Source organism: Ctenopharyngodon idella, chromosome 5, assembly GCF_019924925.1.
Source record: "Ctenopharyngodon idella isolate HZGC_01 chromosome 5, HZGC01, whole genome shotgun sequence".
Classification (NCBI taxonomy): domain Eukaryota; kingdom Metazoa; phylum Chordata; class Actinopteri; order Cypriniformes; family Xenocyprididae; genus Ctenopharyngodon; species Ctenopharyngodon idella.
Genome location: NC_067224.1, coordinates 21,179,075 through 21,205,711, shown reverse-complemented (window position 1 = coordinate 21,205,711; position 26,637 = coordinate 21,179,075). Strand labels below are relative to the sequence as shown.

General features: G+C 39.0%; 1 protein-coding gene and 1 long non-coding RNA gene across 3 annotated transcripts in view; both read right to left on the bottom strand.

Moving 5' to 3' along the window:
* The window catches only part of rasgef1ba (RasGEF domain family, member 1Ba), an 83,752-nt gene that overhangs the window by 17,452 nt on the left and 39,663 nt on the right, over positions 1 to 26,637 (bottom strand). The window contains exon 1 of one of the 2 annotated variants that reach the window (XM_051894029.1): positions 2,766 to 3,037. The exons of the other annotated variant lie outside the window; for it this stretch is intronic. Within the exon in view, the coding sequence (XP_051749989.1) occupies positions 2,766 to 2,846 (81 nt within the window). The 5' untranslated portion in view covers positions 2,847 to 3,037. Of the gene's footprint in view, positions 1 to 2,765; positions 3,038 to 26,637 lie in introns of those variants that run through there. 2 annotated transcript variants of the gene reach the window in all.
* Positions 17,317 to 22,979, bottom strand: LOC127512774 (uncharacterized). Its single transcript, XR_007930256.1, has 3 exons — positions 21,818 to 22,979; positions 21,486 to 21,525; positions 17,317 to 20,764 (listed from the first exon to the last, which is right to left on the bottom strand). It is a non-coding gene; the product is annotated as an uncharacterized LOC127512774 (long non-coding RNA).

Sequence of the window (26,637 nt, the reverse complement as noted above, 5' to 3'; positions counted from 1 at the left end):
CAAATGATGTCATGAGTGACTTTGCGCTCATCACCAGAAATTGACAATTTGTCAAGTCCTGTATGAACGATGCCTCTGGGAATCACATACAGTTTTATTCTGTCTCAATTTCTTTGACAGCTTTTGCCAAAACTTCCTGAAAAATAAACCACTTTGTTGTTTTCGACCAACCAGTGTTGACTAAAGCCCACTCAACTCATATGGACAAAAAGCAGGATCCTCCTGCGCATCTGCCGATGCAAACCTATTAGCGAAGCCCCCAGGCCACAATGCAAATCTGCTGAAAATTGCAACAAAAAAGCCAAAGCCCTTTTAAACTCACTAGGCACACCAGCTGCAGCCCGATTGAATTCTGTGAGCGAATAAAACAAAGCCGAAGCTGATTAGTAGCAGGGAATCTGGATGTGTTTATTTTTTGGTTGCAGGTGTCAAGTATGGCCAACCACATGTCCTCTCCCCTCTCCCATTTAAACAAACACTGAGCACAGCCTTCACAACAGGGACTGTATAGCGAATAAGCAAACAAAAGGTCCTTGCTTTCACACAATTACTGCACTGTATTTGTCAGAGCTTTTATTTTGACTATATAGAATATTTGGCATCCATGCACGGCTGCATTTTAGATAGTTATGACTGTCAGAAAGCTGAAAGCATTCAGTCCCACCCACATGTTGACTGTAGTGTTGATTACTGCGTCTCTAGATCACAACGGACTTCCTCAAGCATAAAGAAACATTAAGCAAAATAAATAAGCTGTCTGATCTTCAGGGTTTCCACACTTTTTGACCAAATAATTTCCATGATTTTTCCACTCATTTATCTTAAGGAATTTAAATATTCTTTTTATATTAAGATTGAACTCACAAAGTCGATAAAATAGAATAGATTAAATAACATTCTTATTTACAATATTTAAATTTCTTAAGTACGTTCTTAAGATCATGAATTTTAAAATTCCTTGATATTTACAGGTTTTCCACAGCCATGGGAACCCTGTCTAATGCAAATGTAGAGGTTAAAACAACAAAACCCAAATGTTCTGGACTGTTTTGAAACTGCATCCTCAACAACAGGGTGTGTTGAACTCATTGGCATGTTATTAGGAGCTGTAAAGTTGTTGTGGCAAATCTCATCTTTAAAGGTCGCTTCATGCTGAATATAAAAACAACCAAGGATTAAGCGCTAACAAATAGGAAGGACGGTTCACTGCTGTGCTGACAGAAAGACGAGATTCCCACTAACATTCTTCTAAAAGATCCAAACAAACAAATGTCTTCCGTATTCAAATGACTTTGTTTGTTATGGTCCACGCATCATTCTCTCAGAGTTCAATGTAAAATGACAAATTAGGACGTACGAATATTATGAAACGAGGAAATAAACACGTCTGTTCAAGACACTGTCATAGACGTCGGCATGACACAACATTGCCAGCTTTCAATAAATTGAGCAAAAGGATCAAACTGAGTCTTAGTTTTTGTTGGTTTCTTTCAAAGTGGGTTACATGTTATCCTTGGGAAATGAGCAGGTGTGTGTCTGTGTGTGTGTTTGTGTGTAAGACGATGGGGGAAGGGAGCTATTGCTTCATTGAAACTACTCAAGTGTGTATGAGTAAATAAAGGGCTTGGCTTAGTGTCCTTCCCACTGTAAAAGCACTTTGAGCTACCTGCATGACTGGTATCAGAGAGGCAAAGTCCAGCCAAATCACAGTGACCTGACACAGATCAGTATCTCAAAACAGAATCAAATGTCTCAGACACACTTCTTTCCACATTCGTGATCTGACAAGAAGCCCTTATTTCAATAAAGTACAATAAACAACACAGATTAATCAAGTAGATATGACAATCTGTTTAATTCCCAAAATAGCTTACTTATTTGATAGTGGGGAGGAACACATGGGTAAGGATCATCTGAAATCAACAGGGGAATATTCAGCAACAACTCTCCAATTCCCATACCCACCCACCACAAGACCACTACTACACTAACATAGGAGAAATGAAAATGATTTCCCCACTGAACAATCAAAACTCCATAGATCTGCCAACTTCATTCTGCAGTGCACACCATCTGTTTATAACACATCAAGCACACTATATTCCTGAGCCAATTTACTGTAATTGTTTATCACCCTAAACAATTAAGTGGCCTTTCATAGAGATTTCCATGATACTTTAAGAATTCACTAAACCCCATGGGTTTTCCAGGCTTGGAATAGCAATTCAATAGTAAGGTATATAAACATTACAATCATTTAGTATAATAGTATACATCAAGGTATCATTGTAATACCACATGACCCGTACATTTAATAAAATTATTAAATAAATTCAACCATCAAACTATCAGACCAGTCAAAAGGCAAGACTAGAATTTTAATTACACAAACAATACCACAAATAACTAATAGTATAGTAATCATTCAAGATGGTACATGGCACTGAATTTGTTGTGCATACCAAATCAGCTGAGAGAATTCCCATTCAAGACCGCCAACATACTAATACCACAGATTAGATTCTCTATTAATACACTTATGTCAATAAAACAGCAATGAATATTATCAGCACCGAATATTAGGCTATTTGTTGGTATGTTTATATACAAAGAAACTGGATTCCGCCTCGTTTGCACGTAATATATTGACCGATAGATAGAGCAGGTCTTAATGTGAAATAATATCAAAATGCATTGCAAACCAAGCGGCGTCTTAAAGGCGCTTTTGTTATTAAAGCGCATTAAACATTGCTTGAGTTTCTCACCTCGAAAGGGACAGAGACTCCGCTGTAGATCAGCCCTGCAGAAGTTTGGCGTTGAATGGCTGAGCAAGAACCTCCGGACATATAATCACACACAGAGTCTTAAACCATATGAAACTAAGAAGTCTTAAAGAACGCTGCGTATTCCCAGGTCATACGAATACAGACTGTGACATTCAAGCGTATGTTCCTTATAAATATATCCAGGGAGTATGTGCGACGTGCTGTTCTCTCACGATCTCAATCAAGTGTGCGGATCCACTGAGCGCGCGAATAGTAAATGATAGTAGGCTGAGCTGTAGAATGCGAGGCAGCCAATCAGCGGACAGCACCACACACCCGCGTGCATGCCAGCGCACGCTCATCAGTTTACTTGAAAACGAAAACATAATACAATATCACTAATTAAGACAACTGAAAGAAGAACTAAATGGCTGTCTCAGCAAAAATCCCCTGAAAATAATTTTCTTGGTTACTGCAAATTTGCCATTAGGCTATTTTCAGAAAGACAGCTATCTTTCTCAATGGGAATATTTTGGGGAATCTCCCTCAATTCTAATTTTTTTGAAGACAGCGACAGATAACACTCTAGTAGTACAAACTGATAATATAATTACAATGTGTTTTTGTTTGTTTGTTTTTCTGTAATGTTTACCTGCATTATCTTTGGCTTAATTTCAACTAAATCTGTAAAACACATTACATTAATTATTTTCTAGACCCACCTTGTCTCATTGTCTTAGAATTGTTCTTGTGTTTTGCTAATGTGCCATTTACACATGATTGCAGGATGCTTAGACTTAGATTTTCACTGAAACTGGGCAGGACCCCCACATCAGATACTACAGTGAATACCTGAAACAGTTCACAGAGAGGTTTTCCTTCTCTCTTTGCAGGGCAGGGGGCCGAGAGGTCATCACCTCTCTCACTTTCATGAGGTGTGCTAACTGAGCTTCAGTAGCATGTTTTAACAACATATCAATCTGTCTGTCTTTTAAATTGACAGAACAAATTGATTTATCTGAAAATAGAAAAAAAAAAAAAGATCAATTTGCTACATAGCATTCATATTTTCAATAAGTGTGTGTTTTAAAATATCAAGCATATTAAGAAGACATTAGCTAATATCAAACAGCACCTTAAAGGGTTAGTTCACCCAAAAATGAAAATAATGTCATTAATTACTCACCCTCATGCCGTTCCACACCCGTAAGACCTTCGTTCATCTTCGTAACACAAATTAAGATATTTTTGATCAAATCCGATGGCTCAGTGAGGCCTGCATAGCTAGCAATGACATTTCGTCTCTCAAGATCCATTAATGTACTAAAAACATATTTAAATCAGTTCATGTGAGTACAGTGGTTCAATATTAATATTATAAAGTGACGAGAATATTTTTGGTGAATTTATGAATAAGCGTGTCAAATCAGCGGTTCGGAGTGTCAAAGTCACGTGATTTCAGCAGTTTGGCGGTTTGACACGCAATCCGAATCATGATTCGACACAAACGATTCATAACGCTCCGAAGCTTCACGAAGCAGTGTTTTGGTCTTACGGGTGTGGAAACGGCATGAGGATGAGTAATAAATGACATTATTTTCATTTTTGGGTGAACTAACCCTTTAACTGAGGGAGTCTACCATGAAGATAGAATAAACATACAGTGAAAACATTTGTTAAAAAGCAAAATAGAACAAATTTGTAAAGCTTTCACATAAAAGATGTGTATGAATCATCTCTAAAATCTGCATCACAAAAGACTCTTCAAATGTGGTGTGAAAATGAAGGTCAAATTCCTTTGAATAAAATATGAATATGGGAAGCGTTATGCTTGAAAATAATCATTCACAGATTTCACATCTCAGCTAACACCTCCACAATGGGCCCACAGTTATATAACCTCTGTGCATTGAAAGTCATTGTTCATTGTTAAGTGCTAAATTGTGGAGGTGTTTGTAAAGATATGAAGAGCTAACAGTTGAGCTCTCTGCGAAAGTTAATACTAGCGACAAACAAACAAAAAAGTTGAAGAGTTGAAGAGAGAAAGCTACAAGTTCATTCAAGTCCAATCGTGCACCCCGTTAAATACACATTTGAGTTTAGTCAGCACAGACGGTCTGACTTAGCTTCCCTTCTGCTCCTGAGGTATTCACACCCCTGTTTTGTAGTCCTAGATGAGGCATTATAATGTGAAAAGTGAGAGACAGCATGAATTATTTAGATGTTTAAAATGCTTAAAAAGAATGCATGATGAATATTGTGCCTGTTGTTACATGTTAATTTTTGACTTCAAAGATCCTTAAAACAGGAGGAGTTTAAAAATGTATACTGAAAGTTAAATTTGTTGATTATCCCAATTAAGCATTTTAATACATTTTAATAAAATTCATTTTACTTAATTAAACAAAGTGAGTCTTGCAAAACACATCTATGTACCAAAAGTCTGTACAGTATGTACATTTTTACACGTAAGAATGATAAACATGTAAATTCTCATCCAGATACTTTCAAACATTTTTGGCACATCCATTCTGTGGAAACAAATGCACTACAGTTGACAGAGATGATCAGGCATGGTGTTAAAAACAACAGTATAGTTAGCTGTAGTTAACCAAAGTGCTAATGTACTGCAGAAACTTTAGTATACCATATGGTTACACGTGTGTGTTGAATCTCCATTACTGGAGGGCAAGGAGGTCACAACCGGCTTTGTCTTTTGATCTTTGGTCTGACTCTGTTATCATCTTGTTTAATAGCTACTTCATTTCACAAGCCCATTCATTAAAATAATTTATAATGCTCCATTTTCACCAATTATAAGAAATAATATTATGCCACGTTGGGTGTAAGTCAATGTTAACAGATGGAGACATTCAGTACCCCAGCAAACCAACCTGACCCTTTCCAGACATACCAATATCTCACTCAAGATAGACTTACATCATATATAAATTCTGACCAAAATATTTTATGTCCAACAAATCAATTGCTAGAACATGTACTGACCCTAATGAAATAAATATATAGATAAAATAAAATAAAATAAAACTGGCCTCAAATCAGGAACAATGGGTGGCAACCAATTCCAGACAAAGGGCAAAAGTAGGTCAGTACAGTCTACTGCTTCTTTACTCAAGCATCATTCATAGAGCCTCATTAGCATCTTAAATGTTACGTCAGAAGATCACATGCATGGAAAAGTCAAAGAATGGAAACCAATGTGACTCAATGCTCAGAATTAGCTTCTAAATGAGGAACAAGATATGCGTGCGTGTTGCTTCCTGACATTTAATGTGTTCCCAAAAAAACTTTGTGAAAAAAAAATATATATATATGATTCTGTATAGTTCTCATAAACTTAACACTGTAAAAAGTTTTTTTTTTTTTTTTTTTAAATTAGTATATGGGTATTTACACTTATTTATTCATCATTCTGATTTTGATTTTTAACTTCTTGATTAAAAAAAAAAAAAAACATCTGAATTGCTTAATTAATAATTAATGTAGTATCCCACTCTGGGTATTGAACTTTTTAGTGAACATTCCTCTTTATAAAAGATTAATCCATAAACCTCTATGTTTTACCTTTTCCTTGAAGTTCAGCCACTTAAATCCAGCACTTTTCTAAACATCTATAAAACATGCTGAGACAGACACAATCAATTTTACTCATGTATAGACTTATTCACAAACATACCAGGGAAACCCCAACTGGCAAGTAATGAGTGTAGCACTTTCCCAGTCGATTTTCTTAATGGATTCAAGTTTTACATTACAGTCTGCAAACTGATACAGACCACACAAGTGGACTCAACTACACAAACCAGTTATAGTCAAATGCAACCTGATCATCAAAACCGTATGGAAATATGACTGGATTTAATTTGTCAAGAATGTGGTCCATATATACGTTTCCAGAGGAATGTCTGCAGCACAAATTTTTTTTCACAGTTGGCCTAGTTCACTGTTTGCATGAGCCTGAGAAGAAGCCTTTATGTTTCTTTCTGACAAAACCACTCACATCCCAGAAACCAAAAAATAGGGCATCTCTAACTGCGGGAAGTGACTTTTGAGAAACCTTGATGTGAAGTTCAGTAAATCTCCCCCCTAAAAAGCTCAACAACATCAGTGAAAAAATTCAGTCACAGAGATGCGCATTTCTTCTGAGGTGACCTCAGCACTGAAAACTTATCATTAGGATACTGCGGCAGATAATAACCCATTGAACTCAGCCCTGAAGGTCACAAAGATATCGCCTCTCCCGTCCCATTCTAGATGCCATATGATACAACATGTCACAGATGGAGCGGATAAGATCAAAGGACAGGTGTAACAGCGAACAGAGACTTGGCTTGTATTCTGAGAGAATCAACACCAAATTACTAAAGGCCAAATAATTTTATCGTTGTTGCTGAAAGTGTCATTGTACAAGTATGTTTCAATATATACAATTTATAATATAATATATAATATAATATAATATAATATACGCCTTTATAATATATATTTTAATGCATATATAAGCATACACAAGCATAAACACAACACTCTCCGCCCAGCAGGTGTGTGGGAGACTGGCTGCCAGCAAAATGAACAGGAAACCTGAAAATACTCCATGTTCTCTCGGCTCCCACACACACTGAAGGCCAAAGAACATGATCTCCTACCCATGTATCTCAGGGTAAACAGAATCTCATTATGTAGGCTCAGACTTTACTGTAGGTTGCATATAAATAATTATGCAAACACATCCGGATTACAACATAAAGCACACACTATATTGTTTAAGCAGTATGATTGTTCACACTACTGGGATGCATTCCATAAATTATGCAACATTTTCTTGTCAGTTTCGACACATAACAGCATTAACTGCTCCCAGCCATCACCATACTGACCACCTTTAGACATATCTGAACTACATATAAAGACTCTCTCTCTCTCTCTCTCTATTATATATATATATATATATATATATATATATATATATATATATATATATATATATATATATATATATATATATATATATATCTCCTGTTGCCATCTGGATGCTACAGTGAGTAGGATGGGCTGCTGGTTTGTTAAGTCATTTAGGGGGCAAAGGACTGTCTTGTGTCCATCTGTGACTTGGCTGTCGGAAGGAGCGCTGACATTTTAATTATCTTTGACTGAGGCAAGAGATGGGAGGCCTCAGTCTGGGAAAAAACTGCCTACAAAAGAGAATGGGTTATAAAACTGTCTAAATGAGAGGCGTATGAAATGACATATGTAGGTGTAAGCATGATGCCCAATAAAAAGTTAGACAAAAAAACGTCAGATAAATAAATAGAAAAGCTTTTAAAAAACACAGGGTTTTACACTGACTGTTTTACAAAAAAAAAACAATGATGACTTATGGAATATTTAACTCTCAAAATGTTCAAATGTAATTATATAACAAACATTAAAATTATATAATTATCTATAATTAAATAATTTGTTATCTCAAATATAATATAACAAATTACTAAATGGACTCAAATACCCTAAATAGTCTACAACAAGTCCCATAATAAGCATCCTAGAAAAGAGCTCTAAGAACAGAGTTATGTGCTTTGGGAGGGGTCCTAAAGCATATGAGACAGAGCAGCTGGAAGACATTGAATGTGAGCATGTGGAGTGACATTAAAGTATGGGGGGAAGGCTAGGAAATGAAGGAAACTAGAAGACAACACCCAGACAAACTCCCTGTGACCCACATACCCTCCCTTTTCCTCCCCCGTCTCCCCTCCACCTTCTGGGTAGAGACGGCTTGAGAGCTGACATTCCATCCCTGCCCCCCTCTGTCAAAACAAACAAGAAGACCACCTGAGGAAAAGGAATTGTTTTGTCACATTTTCAAGGGTCTAATCTTAACCAGTCAGAGGCCCACATCACTTATATGCCTTCCTATTACACTTCAGACCTTTGGGTACACAACACACATGAGAAACCATTGCTTGATATTCTATTAATAGCTATGTTTCTAAGTATGACACATTATTGCATTGAACGGAGGAATACTGGCAGAAGTTTGTTTTGTCCGGCTTTTGTCTTATGGGTGTTGTCTTTCATAAACAAGGGCCATGGAGATTATGCACTTCATAGAAAAGGATTCCTCAGTGTTATGCAATGCATTGGGACAAATGGCACAAACATTGTAGTTAGTTGAATTACGTCAATTACCACGTTTATATGCACACGAACATTCAGAATTTGGGTCATGTAAACACATCAACCAATATTAACAATAACCAAGATTAAACCATTCTGGTTTCTAGAAATATGAACAAGACAGCTGGCACACAATATACCCCTACTTATCATAACATTGGGTCATTGGGTCACCTTATTTAAAATATTCACCATTACTGAACATTCATTATATCTGCATGTCTAAATAAAGGTAAAAGGTAGCTTATACACTACCATTCAAAAGTTTGGGGTCAGTAAGATTTTTTTTTTTTTTTTTTTAAAGCAATTAATAATTTTATTAATCTAGAATGCACTGCATTGATCAAAAGTGACAGTTAAAACATTTATAATGATACAAAAGTTTTCTATTTCAGATGCTGTTCTATTCATCAAAGAAACCTGAAAGAAATGTGTAACAGTTTCCACAAAAACACATTAGACCACACTGTTTTCAACATTGACGATAATAAGAGATGTTTCTTGAGCAGCAAATCAGCATATCAGAATGATTTCTGAAGAATCATGTGACACTGAAGACTAGAGTAATGATCAATGCTGATAATACAATATTACTGTTTTTACTGTATTTTTGCATATTTTTGGTGAGGATAAGAGACAATTTAAAAAAATCTTACTGACCCCAAATTTTTGAACGGTATTAGATACATGCATCAATGAAAAGGCTAGCTGTTGAGAAAGTCTTTTTTGTTTTAACCAACATTTCTCTTGTGTGCAAGTCAACAATTCTTAACCAGAATATGAACCGTAAAAGAACAGAATTTTCTTTTTTGGGGGGAACTATCCCTTTAATCAGAAAATGATGTGCATATAAACATGGGTCACATTATAACGAAGCAACCCACTTATCAGAACGAACATTCCACAGAAAATCACCATGAGATCCACCCACAGGTTTCAGAGAATGCTAGCTGGCTAGATGATGTTGTTATCGGTCATAATGATGTTCCTAGGCTGGGGGTGGATGCCTCTTTCCACCATCCATGCTGAACAGCTGAACAGGCCCACTTGTGTTTGTACTCTTTCATTAATTCCACCAGTGCAGCGGACACTTGCTCAGTCAACTGGCTGCATAGCTGCTGTTTCTATTTTTCAAAGTTGTCCACTGAATAATCGCACATCGCTTGGGAATGGTCAGATATGATGTCACTGGCATAATAAGGACAAAATAGTCCACCACATAAAAGCTAATCTGTTCAGATTACATAAGATCTATCCCTTTTCATGGCCGTCCAAGTCAACAGATGAACCCCAGTGCCCCCGCTTTCAGCCTGGGGCTCAACTGGCCGCTCTGAAGCAGGGGAAAAGTAAAGATGGCATAATTCAGACCATTTATGCAACAGCATGTAGTCATACATTAGAACAGGTCTCCGCAAAAGTTTGTTTGCCTATTCAAACAGGCAGCTAGACTGTCTGCTCTGACCCTGCTCACAGCCTTTTCCATCATGCCACCAGTGCCTGAAACAATGCAAGCGCAGATGGCAGGCATGCCACGCCAAATGCCACACAAAGCAGTCCCAGATGGAGCCGGCCTAGGATTTATCTGCCTGATAAAAAGGTATGGAGAGATTGTACATTTTGGTGATTCAAAAAATAGCCAAATATCTGTGTAAGAATTCTTATGTACACGAGACCTTCCAACCATGTCTCACTTCTTTCTTCCAGACAAATTCTCTTTTTGATCTGCTAATGACCTGAAAATTGGGACAGATTGTACAAAATCTCTTGAAAAGGAGGGGAAGTTGGAGTGGACAATGCAACTATTATGCACTTTGGTACAGTTTTGGATTCTCAGACAGGAGCATGAGCCCTTTTTCTCCTTCCTATTCAGCTGTCACAGCCACTGTCAACATTTGTTTTTAATATAGATTTTCTCAAAATAGCCATTGAGACAAAGTTATCAGTAAACACAGTTGTTTGGCATCCCACATCCATGTAGAATAAAATTTAAGGTATTTCTCTACACAAGTTTTCCTAACAAGATGGGGGTGACAGAAAAATAAAAGATTATTATTCCTCATAAAATGTAAAAATCTTGGGAAAGACTTCTCTGACATCTGTACATGATTATAATTACAAAACATAACACTGTGAAATCACAAATTAAACAAAATGCCACAGTTAATATACAGACTTTATCAAGAGCGGTAAAGTGATGAAAACCCTTCCTGAAATCCAACTCTTAGGAAAATATTGAGCACAGTCCAGCTGTGACATGACCCAATGACCTAAACATTGCTATGTATCGAACACTTCTTAGTTTGAATCAATGTGGATGGTACAGTTTAAAATGGATTGTTACAGTGTGATAAAAAAAAAAATCTTATGAATGGTTTCTGTGGTTTTTGTGTGGAAAAAAGTGAAGATTTGGTGATTCCAGTCACGTTCAAAGGCCTGTGTGTGCTCAGGCTGTTTTCCTGTGAGGTGACGAGTGAAACGGAAGCTGCACAGCCCATCCCAACCACACAAAGCTATCAACACACACCTTCCTATCATAATCCTTCTGCTTCCAAAACATTTTATCTTGTTTCTCTAGATTTCTCTAGTGTGCTGTACGGTTGATATACTTTATTGCTGTATAGCTATATAGCATTTCCTTTAACAACATATATTCAAGTCTATCAACCATATAGCACACATGTCTGAAAAGGTTCAGTTATTCGCTTTAGAAAAAAAAAAAAAAAAAGAAGAAGAAGAAAAAAGAAGAAATTCGCTTTAAAAAACACACACTGACACTGTTTTACAGGATGGCATTTTGGTGCCTGCATTTTTACAGTTCATTGTCATATATTTTATTAAATTATATAATGTTAATGTACCAACCTGTCTGAAGTAAAATCTGCTTTTTTATCTTAAATAATACTGTCAGTCATCACAATAATACAAGGTAAAATAGAAAGACACATAACAGACAAAGTAATGCAAAACTTGTATAGACAGTTTTAAACACAAAACTCCAAAGTAACTCACATGACACTAAAATACAAATTTTTTTAAGCCTTTTTTTAAGATATACGCAATTTAATTAATAGTAAAATTCCATCAAATTTAATTGAATAATCCTTACGTATTTTAATTGAATAATTGAACAACAATTATTCAAATAAAATATGTTAGGTGTCACGAATGTGGCTCCTTTGGCCCTTCCTCCGGACCACCGGAGGGAGCCATCACCGGAATACTGATCAGTTCTCATTCGGACTATGTTTCCCATGGGCCCTCATTCCTGGGACTGATTGCACACACACCTGCACCGCATCACACTCACACTATAAAAGACACACTCACACACACACACACACATCGCAAAGTCTTGATTTGCCTTGGTGATCATTTCTGAGCGTTTTTCTGTGGACTGTTTACCTGTTATCGATTGGACTGTTTATTCCCTGCGACCCTTTGCTGCCTACCCTGATCTTTGCCTGTTTCCTGGACTGTGATTGTTTGCTGCCTGCCCTGATCCTTGCCTGTACCCTGATTCTGCTCGTCTGCCGCCTGCCTCGACCATTGCCTGTTACTGTTTATGCCTCTGCCTTTGCCCTGTCTACTCTGTAAGTCCTTTTAATAAACTAGCTGCAAATGGATCCACATTCTGTCGACCCATCATTACAGAAGACTTCGCCAAACAGCGATCCAGCAGCCCTCATGCAGATTTCATCTGAACTAACTGCCCAGGCCAACCAGCTAGCGGTGCATCAACATCAACTTAACCGCTTGACTTCTCTTACCGAAGAGCTGGTGAAAACGCTCCAAGGCCTCCGATTCAGCCCTGCCGAAATCACCACGCCGCTGCCCGTTGTTCCCGCCAATCCAGGCTTTGTGGCCTCCCCTGCAGTCAACCCTCGCCTAGCGCTCCCAGAAAAGTTCGACGGCACTCCCGCCAGATGTAAGGGGTTCCTTCTCCAATGCTCCCTGTTCATCAACCAACAACCGTCTCTGTATCCCACCGAATCCAGTCGGATATCGTTTGTGTGTTCCCTGCTCACTGGCAAAGCACTGGATTGGGCCACCGCGGTGTGGAGAGATGACAGCCCTGCGTTCCCCACCTTCCAGGACTTCTTGCGAGGCTTTAAAGAGGTCTTCGAACATCCCGAAGGAGGCAAGAGCGCCGGCGATCAGTTACTATCTCTCAGCCAAGGTAAACAAACAGCAGCTGAGTATGCGCTCAACTTTCGCACTCTCGCCGCTCAGACAAACTGGGTTGAGGACACATTAAAACTGCTTTTCCGAAGGGGTCTATCACTGGAATTACAAGCTGAACTCGCGTGCCGGGATGAGGGAAGCTCGCTCAACGCTTTCATCGAACTGGCCATTCACATTGATAATCTGCTACGCACCCGATGACCCGTTCGGCTATCCGCCCCAGCCGGACCCGCTTTGGAACCCATGCAACTCGGCTACACTTCGCTACTTCCCGAAGAGAGAGAAAGGAGACGACAACTACACCTGTGTCTCTACTGCGGCCAGGCTGGCCATATCAAGATTAATTGCCCCGTACGACCTCAGTCTTCCAATCCCAAAGCGGTGAGTTCTGCACAACACTCCAACTGCTTTAAAATTCCCATTCAGATTATCGTAAATGGCCAACGTCTATCCACTCACGCCTTGCTGGATTCTGGAGCCGCTGGGAATTTCATGTCTGATGCTTTCATCAAAGATCATAACATCTCACTAACAGACTGTAATTCCCTGTTGACAGTGGAGGCGCTAGATGGGAAGCCCATCGGCGGAGGCAAAGTGATCCATATCACAGACGAACTCGCTTTGCAAGTAGGGGCCCTTCACCATGAGCTCATTCGCTTCTACGTTATCCACTCACCCAACAACCCCGTGATCCTTGGTCTGCCGTGGCTCAGAACCCATAACCCACACATTTCCTGGAAGGAGGGCCAGATTGTACAATGGGACGCTAACTGCCATGCAAACTGCTTGAAACAAATCACTCCCCTGCCAGTTCAAGCCGCTGCACTCCACGATTCTGACACCGAGAAATTAAACATACCCGAAGAATACTCCGATCTGGCTGTGGCCTTCAGTAAGAACAAGTCCACCGAACTTCCTCCTCATCGCTCCGGGGACTGTGCCATCGACCTGTTGCCTGGAACCACACCTCCCAAGGGCAGGATCTTTCCCCTGTCACAACCCGAGTCAGCAGCCATGAAAACCTACATCGAGGAGGAACTAGCCAAAGGATTTATCCGGCCGTCCACATCACCGGCAGCCTCAGGATTCTTCTTCGTCAAGAAAAAGGACGGCGGATTAAGACCCTGTATCGACTACCGGGGACTCAATGACATCACCATCAAGTTCCGGTACCCCTTACCTCTAGTTCCTCCAGCCCTCGAACAACTCAGTCAGGCAGGTTAACGTCCATGACCAAGCGGCAGTCCTCACGTCTCATCTGGTCCTCTGAGGCAGTACAGGCTTTCCAGGAGCTAAAGGAGCGTTTCACGTCAGCACCCATTCTCCGTCACCCAGACCCTGAACTCCCCTTCATTGTAGAAGTGGACGCCTCCAGCACGGGCATAGGGGCCGTTCTTTCTCAGCGCCAAGGTAACCCAGAGAAGATGTACCCGTGTGCCTTTTATTCAAGGAAAATGTCGGCGGCTGAACGTAATTACGATGTGGGCAATCGGGAATTACTGGCTATGAAGGCAGCACTGGAGGAGTGGCGTCACTGGCTGGAGGGAGCAAAACATCCGTTCACCATTCTCACAGACCATAAAAACCTGGAATACCTGCGTTCCGCCAAGCGTCTAAATCCACGGCAAGCTAGATGGGCCTTGTTCTTCACACGCTTCCAGTTCTCGGTAACTTATAGACCAGGCTCTAAGAACACCAAGGCAGACGCGCTGTCACGGCAGCATGAGGAGGTGGAACGGACAGAGAACGCAGAGAACATAATCCCTGACGCTTTACTGCTGGCTCCAGTTCAATGGGACATTATCACAGAGATCACACATGCCAACGAACAGACCGCTCCTCCTCCAACATGCCCGCCGGACCGCACCTACGTCCCAGCACAGCTTCGGGACAGACTACTTCATCACGTGCACGACTTCCCAAGCTCTGGTCATCCGGGTGTTACAACCACTCTCCATCTGCTACAAAACCAGTTCTGGTGGGACTCCATGTTATCCGACACTACCCGCTTCATCACTAATTGTTCACCCTGTCAAACCACCAAGGCTTCACACCAAGCGCCAGCGGGACTGTTACAACCATTACCCATTCCTCAACGTCCCTGGTCTCACATAGCCATTGATTTTGTCACGGATCTCCCAGAATCCCAGGGCCACACCACCATACTCACAGTCATCGACCGTTTTTCAAAAGCATGCAGACTCATACCACTGGCCAAGCTACCCACAGCATTCGAAACAGCTGAGCTTCTATGCAACTATGTGTTCCGTTTCTATGGACTACCCGAGGACATTGTATCAGACAGGGACCCACAGTTCACATCTCGAGTCTGGTCATCCTTCTTCAAGAATCTCAATATCAACGTCAGCCTCACTTCAGGGTACCATCCAGAATCCAATGGCCAAACAGAGCGCATGAACCAAGAATTAACACGATTTTTACGCACCTACTGCCAGCGCAACCAGACTGACTGGAGCCGTTATCTGCTCTGGGCGGAGTACGCCCAAAACTCCCTACAGAAACCTGCCACTGGTGTCACGCCCTTTCAATGCATCTTGGGCTTCCAACCTCCATTATTTCCTTGGTCTGGGGAACCATCCAATCTACCGTCTGTTACTGAATGGATGCAAAGAAGCGAAGAAACCTGGGACCAAGCTCACCATCACCTACAACGCACCGTAAGAAGGCAGGAGATGCAGGCCAATCGTCATCGACGTCCCAATCCCCAGTACGCCGTGGGACAATGGGTTTGGCTGTCCACCAGAGACCTCCGGCTAAGACTTCCATGCAGAAAACTCAGTCCCAGGTTTGTAGGGCCCTTTCAAATGATCAAACAAATAACTCCAGTATCATTTCGTTTAGACTTGCCTGCTAATTACCGTGTCTCTCCCACTTTTCATGTTTCGCTGTTGAAACCCTCCGGGGGTCCGAGAGGGGAGCCAGAGGGAGCCGAGGTCCGCTCCTCCCCACCCTTGATGATTGAAGGCGAGGAAGCCTATCAAGTACGAGAGCTGCTCGACTCCAGGCGCCGGGGTAGGAGACTACAATACTTAGTCGACTGGGAGGGGTACGGCCCGGAGGAGCGATCCTGGGTCAATGCGGATGATATCCTGGACCCCTCACTCACAGAGGAATTTCATCGGACGCACCCGGAGAGACCGGCCCCTCGACCACGTGGTAGACCCCGGCATCCACTTCCTCGCGTCTGGAGCCGCTCACAGGGGGGGGCTCTGTCACGAATGTGGCTCCTTTGGCCCTTCCTCCGGACCACCGGAGGGAGCCATCACCGGAATACTGATCAGTTCTCATTCGGACTACGTTTCCCATGGGCTCTCATTCCTGGGACTGATTGCACACACACCTGCACCGCATCACACTCACACTATATAAGACACACTCACACACACACACACACATCGCAAAGTCTTGATTTGCCTTGGTGATCATTTCTGAGCGTTTTTCTGTGGACTGTTTACCTGTTATCGATTGGACTGTTTATTCCCTGCGACCCTTTGCTGCCTACCCTGATCTTTGCCTGTTTCCTGGACTGTGATTGTTTGCTGCCTGCCCTGATCCTTGCCTGTACCCTGATTCTGTTCGTCTGCCGCCTGCCTCGACCATTGCCTGTTACTGTTTATGCCTCTGCCTTTGCCCTGTCTACTCTGTAAGTCCTTTTAATAAACTAGCTGCAAATGGATCCACATTCTGTCGACCCATCATTACATTAGGATTATTCTATTCAATTTGATGGAATTTTACTATTAATTTAAATTCGTAAATATTAAAAAAAGGCTTTTTTTAGTGTAATGCAGTAAAAACAACATAACTAAATAAAAAAAGTAAAAGTACACAATGTACATAACTAGAAAAAAGGAATACATATTTTTAGAATAAAATTACACAATTATATGGTGATGTTTGGCAAAAAATATTTTACAGTAAAATTACGTGTCTTGTTAAAAACTACTATGGTAAGGGTTATATTACATGATTTTCTTGATAAAATGACTAATATTTTTAGATAAAAACACTACACTAGGAGATGGATCTGTTTAAAAAGCTTTGCAAAACTATATCAATCATGAAATATCCTTTTCTTGTGTAGAAAGAGTCTAAAAGAGGAAGAGCAGGCACCAGTGAGAATGACAACCCATCTTTTAGTTAAAGCCTATTTACAGAGACAGACTCACAGGTTCAGATCATGCTAAAAACTATAGCCCAAAGGAGATTTACTGTATACCATCTTAAAAATATATCTAAACTACGACATATGCTCTCAATGAAAAATGCAGAACAGTTAGTTCATGCGTTCATGACCTCAAGGCTAGATTACTGTAACGCTCTACTGGGTGGTTGTTCTGCTCGCCTGATAAATAAACTACAGCTCGTACAAAATGCAGCAGCTAGAGTTCTTACTAGAACCAGGAAGTATGACCATATTAGCCCAGTTCTGTCAACACTGCATTGGCTTCCTGTTAAACATCGTATAGATTTTAAAATCTTGCTAATTACTTACAAAGCACTAAATGGTTTAGCTCCCCAGTACCTGAGCGAGCTCCTAATTCATTATAGTCCTTCACGTCTATTGCGATCTCAGAATTCAGGCCAGCTGATAATACCTAGAATATCAAAATCAACTGCAGGTGGTAGATCCTTCTCCTATTTGGCACCTAAACTCTGGAACAATCTTCCTAGCATTGTTCGGGAAGCAGACACACTCTGTCAGTTTAAATCTAGACTAAAAACGCATCTCTTTAACCTGGCATACACATAACACATTACCAATTTATATTTCCAAATCCGTTAAAGGATTATTAGGCTGCATAAATTAGGTCAACCGGAACCGGGAACACTTCCTATAACACCTGATGTACTCGTTACATCAGAAGAAGAATGGCATCTACGCTAATATTAGTCTTTCTGTTTATCCCGAGGTTCACCGTAGTCAACCGGATCCGGGCCGTATCCAGGTGAGACCAAGGACCTGCACCTTGACACGACCACAACGCAGCCCTGAAGTATCAGCAGAGATTGAGTCAACTAGATCATCCCCTGTGAAGGCCTCATCGACACGACAGCCACGACACAGTTCCTCAACAACCGTCCATACCGGCGTGATGAATACGATCCTCAATTGGATGGAACTGAAATAAATACTTTTAATGTTGCGATCCTATTGGACTTATGATAGCAACCTGAATTGTAACAAAGCACTGTTGGCCAGAGGAGAACTGGCACCCCGACTAAGCCTGGTTTCTCCCAAGGTTTTTTTCTCCATTTTAACACCAATTTGCCACTTGTCTGCCACCTGATGTCACCTGATGGAGTTTGGGTTCCTTGCCGCTGTCGCCTCTGGCTTGCTTAGTTGGGGACACTTGACTTGACATTTTGATATTCAACAGTGCTTTTGATCTGCCTGCATTGACACTATTCTTTAAGAGCTGCTGTGCAGTCAAACAATGTACCAGATATCAATGTAAAGCTGCTTTGACACAATCTACATTGTAAAAAGCGCTATATAAATAAAGGTGACTTGACTTGACTTGACTATACTTCAGTGAAACACCTAAAGCAACAATAATAGATCATGTTTAAAATGGTTGTTTGTTTAAAAGAAATTCAAAGCCTTCACCATCATGTCGTGGAGGTCGCATGAAATATTTATTTGCAATAGGTGATCACCGTATGACACTGACATGAATTGTTCATTATTTATGAATGTGGTGCTGGATCTATTCTAATAAAACTATGATGCAACTGTGTGCTCAGGCTGCTTTTCAAAACAGTCACACAATGACTGTTTCATCATGATAATCTTCCACATGTACAATCGTAATCAAATGATTCTCAGTGCTGCCATGATGTAATACACACATGAGCATAAGCTCCTATATGTAGAATCAGGATTACCTCCTTACATCAGGGGTGTTCAACAGGGGGTCCGGAGCAGTACTGCAGGGAGTCTACCAATTACTGTTTGAACTCATGTTTGTAAACTAATTAAAATATCCATTAAACAAAATTACAATGTACTTCAACCAACGCTAATGTTAAAGATCAGATGTTTCATTGCCTTTCTCACATTACAATGTAGTAAAATCAAAACATAATAGCACAGTAATAAGTATTTTAATGGCTTTTTAATGTGAGCATCAAAACAAAGTATGCAAGTACATTAATATCAAAGTCAAAGTCAACCTTTTCACTTTTAGCACAATGCAATGCAAACTAAACAGTTCCTTTAAGGAAACAACTGTAATGTGTAGTTTCTGTTTCGTGTTTCATGGACCTCTAATTTATTTCTTATTGTTTCCTGTTTTTCCTTTCTGTTTCCTTCGTTGTCATGGTTTCTAAGTATGTTTGCATTTGTTGTCTAATGCTGTGCTTCAATTCACCTACTTATATGCCCTTAAGTATGTTTTTGTGAAGAAAAAGTACATACTTCTGAGTGTGTAGCTAGCAGAAGAGTATGCAAGCTTTGGGACATGCTACTTCACCATCATTGCGTCTTTAATGGACCGCTGTTTCACTTAGTTACGTGAATCCTGTCACTGTTTAAACTGCCCTGTCAATCATCTTGTCACAGTTAAAATCCTCCACATTCAATTTAATTTAATTTCCTACCATATCTGAGAAAATGTAGTAGCATATTGACCTGCTAGTCATGGGTCTTTCATGTGGAGAACTCCCTTCATGTGTTAAGGATGCATTTAAAAGTTAATAACCAAACACATCTTTATAAAAGTTCACAATGCTGTTGCAGATGAAATATAATGTGGATAACATTGAATAAATATGTTTTCGTCAGGTTAGATACTGATTATTAATCACTCAAACCTCTTTATCTAAACATCTCTACTTAACTGTTGGTCTTGCACATCAGGCATGTTTGTAATTTCTATCACTTTTTATAAGAGGCTGCTCACTGCAGAGCCAATGGGTGGAGTGTGATATCCAGCTCCCCCATCCTGGATGTCCAGTTCCCCCTCTCTGGATGTAATCTGGGTGTAATGGGTAGATGTAGAAGGTCAAACCACACCCTAACCCAACCCATAACCATATCCAGTAGCCGAAATTTATAACTATATTTAACAGTTTTAGTTTCATTATATTTTTTCCATCGTTTCATTTTCTATATTCATATATCGCGCCCACAGCTGATAAAAATCATACTGCTGACAACAACAGTGACATAGTAGTAACAGTAAGACAACAGTAAACATGAGACAATAGTATCACCAGGTATACAGAGTAAAAACAAAATTGATGGAAATATGGTAATAATATAATATGGTACTAGTTAGATAATATGGTACTACAACACTCCCTATTCTGTTTCTATCCACCATGGGGTTCCTGACCTAAAAACTATACATACAATTTTATCAGTTTGTCTGTCATGCATCAGGTACATAGTGAACTAAACTGCTTTCAGGGATTGTAGCCCTGAAAACTGGGCTCCTGGCTGAAGAGCACAATGTTGACCAAAGGCATTCAAAGCCCATCTCTGCCGGGACTCAAACCCTGGCTTTTGTGCTGTCAGTCAAGACACCTGCCCGTGTTCACTTCTTCTCAGCATGCATGTCTGTACAACTTCATTTTAACAACCAAGAGATGTCTAGCTGTAATAAAAATTGTAAGGAGAGGAAAGCATGTTTTTCACAGCTGTTGAAGTCATTACATGATGCACTGAAATATCAGTCAGTGCTGTATAATGCTCATCTGCTCTTTCTGAGTAAATATTATACTTTTTTACCATTAGAGTGCATATTGGCCATGCAGATGCGGGGTAAAATGTAATGGCGGGTGACAGTGTTGACAGCTGCTTAAGGAGCGCTCAAATGGACCAATACGTTTATGAGCATCAGAAGATCATATGCAGCTGTTTTGAATGATGGCAATTTCTTTCATAAACTGTTCATTGTTTCTATGTAAAATATTTAGAATAGACTTGTCCAGGGATCAAATTCATGATTTAAATCTCCACCTTGGAATTATAAGGTTCTTTCTGCATTCTGAGCAGTTTTGAGATATTGAGCTTCATAGTTTTTGCATTCCATTTGAATCTGTAGATAAAACCTTTTTGTTTTCTAAATAAAAAGTCCCAAATTGTACATAACATATAAAAACATCACATAATGTAAATAAGTTGTCACAGAATAAGAATATGTGAATAACTCAATTTTGACAAAAATGTCAGATAAAACCTTATAATTCCAAGGTGACAAAATGTTAAATATCTTTATGCTAACAAGTGTTGCTTTCCAGCAACTGATTTAATATCTCACTCTGTATTAAAGGATAGTTCAGTCAAAAATGAAAATTCTGTCATCATTTACTCACCCTCAAGTTGTTCCAAACCGGTACGAATTTCTTTCCTTTGCTGAACACAGAAGAACATATTTTGAAAAATGTCAGTAACCAAACAGTTGATGGGCCACATTGACTTCCATAGTATTTTTTCCCATACTATGGAAGCCAATGGGGCCCATCAACTGTTTGGGTGGGTAAATGATGACTTTTTGAATGATTTTTTGGTTGAACTATCCCTTTAGATTGCAATGATAGTAAATAAGTTTATATTACAGCAATGCTACTTCATTTTCCACCCATAGATGGATTCCTTTAAAGGGTTAGTTCACCCAAAAATGAAAATGATGTCATTAATTACTCACCCTCATGTCAATCCATACCCGTAAGACTTTCGTTCATCTTCAGAACACAAATTAAGATATTTTTGATAAGCATTAAATGTAACAGTATGTATGGTATTATTATGGAAACTTCATGTTAACGCTAATGATAATGTTTTAATCCATTCTAAGAGCACATGTGCAAATGACTTGAGCGACTTAAAAACAAAGTCCCTACTCACAGCCAAAGGAGTAGACTTTGAAAGACTTGTGCACTCAACTGTGTGTAAGACGGAGCGAACACAGAGAATGAAGTACAGGCTACCTGGGCCATAAAGTTCCTGGTTATTGCATTCAAAGGAAACTTGTCACGAAAGTGACTCATGCAGGGCTGTACATGCAGTCACTGTGCTTTTGCAACTCTAGAGCTCCTCAACAAATAATTAATAATTCATTATTTTATGAAGTTAAAGCTTTATTACACACATGACTCTTTAAGAACGTAAGTATAGTTATAAAGGAGGCTAGAAATAGCTAACATGACTTAGTGATAATGCAAAATCGTTGGCTTAGACATCATGACCATCTGAGGAGAGAAGAACTTTTTCCAGTGCCAGGCAACTGAATGCTTAATATTTGTCTGATGACAACACTGACCTCTCCTTTTGTCTATTTGGCTGTGTTTTGGAACTAACTGTGGTTTTATTAACGGTTACCAGTGGTGACCACACTCTCTGTTTAGCGACTTCCTGTTGGGTAACGTTTCTCTGACAGTTGTTTACAGAGCAATACTCAGACACTGTTTATATGCTCATCCACAATACAACATGTAACAATATGAATTGACAAAATCATCGGAGATCAGTCTTAAAGAGCAACATACCAATTTCAATTGATAGGTGAGAAAATCTTAAGAGGTGAAGTTGCTTACATAACTCCTATTATTCAGAATAAATAACATAAGCATATCTAAAAAACAAAAAGCGAAAAAAAAAAAAAAAACTTTTGAATCGTTTGAAACTGGTAAAGCATGTGGAAAAAAAGTGAATCTAAAAATAGGCAGTCTGAGTAAATCTGCCTCTCTAACCATTACTCAGTGAATCAGACTTGATGAACATAATAATATTGTTAACAACTGTCAATATTCACAACACAGAAATGTCTGTTCATAAAACTGACACTGTACCTTCACTTCCTGAGAATGTTTAAGCTTCATGTTGTGGCATTGTTAGACACTGTGTAAATCTATAACATGATTTATGCAAAAACTAAATTTGATCTAATATACAATACTTTTTAGTGCATTTTTTTTTTTTAGTTCAGTCATTATTTAATTTTTACATTAATGTTTATTTGTAGAATTGTAGCATGGAAACAAAACAAAATATTAAGTCAAACATCAATAAAACTAAAGAGCAACAGAGACTATCAGAGTAACAAAGCGAATCTACTTTTTCATTTATCGGCTTTAAAACCCATAACTAAGGCCTTCTGCTGAACTTTCCCAAATTGCATCAGCACAACACAACAAACCCTACCACAAAACCTGTAGAAACAGACATCATAAGCAATGTTTGACAATAGCCACTTGGCTCAGAGTTTCAAGCACGTCAATCAGATTCAACAGAGAGGAGAAGAAAAAAGATGTTTTCCCACCCGGTGTCGATTTTGTGGCATGGAACCCGTGAGAATTATTTCCACATATCAGAAAGCCAATAAATCTCTCACAAATTTAGCAGTTGGTGGGTGAATGAGTTTCTCAGCCAGCGGCTACCTATTGGATTCAAAGGACTGATTCGCTATGATGTAACTGGATATGAGCTCATTATGAGTCAGACAGACAGAGAGGATTGAGAAGAGAAGCGTGTATATGCTTCAGTAGGTTTGAAGACAAAGTGCTCACACACACACACACACACACTTGACAGTAATCGTTTTTGAGTCTCCCCCTTCTCTCATCTGTTGCTATTCAGACAGCAGTAAAAGCTGTGCCAGTGTCCCCAGTGAGAATACTCTCTGAAGTCTAAGCAAAAAAAACCACTGGAGATATTCAGCACTCTCTCCCAACAATAAGAGTGAATGTTCGATGAATTTCAGACAGATATATATAGACACATATAGAAAAGAAAACAGAATATATTTTTACTTGTATATTCATATGGCTGATATTTTTAACTCTAATAAATATGAATTATGATTATGTAATATGAATATAATCAAGTCAGTAATATTAAGTCAAGCAATAACTGTGACTCAGAGAAGCACATAAATTCTTCTAAAAGTGTCTTCCACATTAATGCATAAATATATTTAGTTTTTTTTTTTTTTTTTCTTAAAAACAAACCAAAAGCAATTATGAGATTATAGTTTATTTGAATGTATTGTTTTCTCATTTCTTTCTATTGAATGTATTTTAATTTATTTTTACAGTTTTAAAGAAAGCAAAATTTAAATCTTTAAGTTTCCTGGAACCTTGTGTACCCCTGTTGGGAAACACCACTAAAACATTCCTAAAAATCTGTTCTCTATAAGTACTTGATGTTGAAATACCCATAGATGCTGTCCTAGATTTCATTTACTGTAACAATGTAATTTGTCCATCACTTGACAGTGAGAGTCACTTCACGCGGGGTGTAGAGTGAAAGACACACTCCCACGAGTCAAAGTCACTCAACTCCCCTTCAACCACACAGTCATCCTCCTCTCATCATTTCTTTCTTGTCTCTGTCCTACTCTGCCTCTCAGCTCCATTAGTCACAGTGCTGAGAGCGCAGTCGGCCCCTGCACCTGTCCTCTCCTGTTCTCACTCACACACCCGAGGGAACTGTTAATGCCTTGGGAAGAGTCGTCTGCTCGACTGCTCTCTCTTCATCCTTCCATCACATACTGACACACTCACGCGTGTACAGAGAATATCAGGACTGCTACACCTGTCCTGTTACACATCTCTGTACAATTTTTAGCAACAAAAAATCATCTTTTTTTTCATCTTTCATCTTTTTCTAATTTGTAGCATGTATAAAATGACAACCTCATGAGACCCAGGTGCTCCATTACCTTCATCTCCTTCAAACATCAATTTATGTGAAGTCACAGTCAGTTTAATGTAATTGAAATTGACACCTTTTATGACTACCCATAATGCTTTGTCACATGTGTGCCTTTCACTCAAATGGGATGGTTTTTTTTTTCTCTTCATTTTATTAGTGAACGTATACAGTTGAGTCTCTCACATTGTAAAAGATAAACTATACTGGTTAAGCCCTTTTAAAATAAAAGTGTTTTGGGCAAAATAACCACAAATCTGATCTGTCACTCAATAGTAGACGATGTTGATGGGATATCATCTTATAACTCTCTTCTTTGATGTATCAGAAAGCGTGCTTTGTCTGACTCTGAGTTGAATTCAATTGTCATAGTTCACATTTTTTGCTTACAGTTAACAAATGAGGCAAACAATTATGTATTTATGAGAGCAAACATTTTTTTAAGTTTTCACAGCTCTGGTTCAGTAAAAAAAAATAAAAGCCGATCAAAAGTGTTTTTAAATGGATTCCAACACAATAGATTGCATAAAATATAAAAAAATATGGCATAAACATGGCAATTGACCCTTCGCCATAAGTTTGATTGACAGGCGATCTAACCAATCATAACGCTGAATCCGCCATTTAATCCGACAAAGCAGTCAGGGAGTTAGCAGATTAACATAGGTGGATTTGAACTTGAAAAATGGTGTGTACTGACGTCTTTCCGCGATTGAAACAACATTCCTAATGATGTTCATTCATGTTTATTTGATGCTATAAATAAACTAGTAGGAAGAGAGCCGCTTGAGCTGAGCTACAGCGATCTATCACGACTCATCAAAGAGCAACAAAACGGTATTTATTGTCTTTTTTTTTTAAAAATGACAAAATTTGAAATTTGAGACTGTTTCATATCAAAAGTAACCTGCTGTCTTGTCTGACGACGCGTTGTCAGTGTCCTCTTTGCTCCGCGATGTATTTTTCACTGCGTGAGAGATCTGAATGGCTTGTCAGACATAGCAACAGTAACTAAAAGGGGCGGGTCTTTGCGAACGGTCAATAAGAACTTGATTGTCACATAAGATTAGTTTCTAATTACCTTATTATGTTTATCATTTTAGTTTTCCCATGCAGCACATTCAAGTCAAATTTAATTTACTTGTTCTTAAACAGCAATTACCAGTTAAGAGACATTTGTGCATTTCAAACTGAACATTAGAATCACTCAAAAGTCATAATTTATCTTACATGTGGGCCTTCTTTATATCTCCCAGTACTTCCATGCAAACATACTTTTTTAGCAGGAAATTTTATTCGGTGGATAGAGATTATCACATTCACAATCTTAGCATGACATTAAAACTACACCAAAGATAAAAGACTGCATATCTGAAGTCACAGTCTCCTGAGTGAAAGACAAACATCTGTCCCTCAACTGGACACTCTTCATACATTGGTCTTAGTTCATAACCATGAAGAACTCAAAATGTGGTGCAATACAAATATAAATAATGATACGATATAACAAAGACATGAAATTGTAATACTAGACAATATATTTTTATACCTTTACTAACACTATTGTATTTAACGTTTTATTTAATGATTTTGGTGGGATAATCACAAACACAAAACTATGTTTTATATTTAATGTATACATATGAATAAAATGTACACTGATGAGCCAAAACATTATGATCAGTCACAGGTAAAGCGAATACCGTTGATCATCTCCTAACAAGGCTACTTATTAAGGTCTGAGTAAATTAGATGGCAAGCAAACAATCAGTTCTCGTAATTAACATGTTGGATGCATGAGAAATGGTTAGGAAT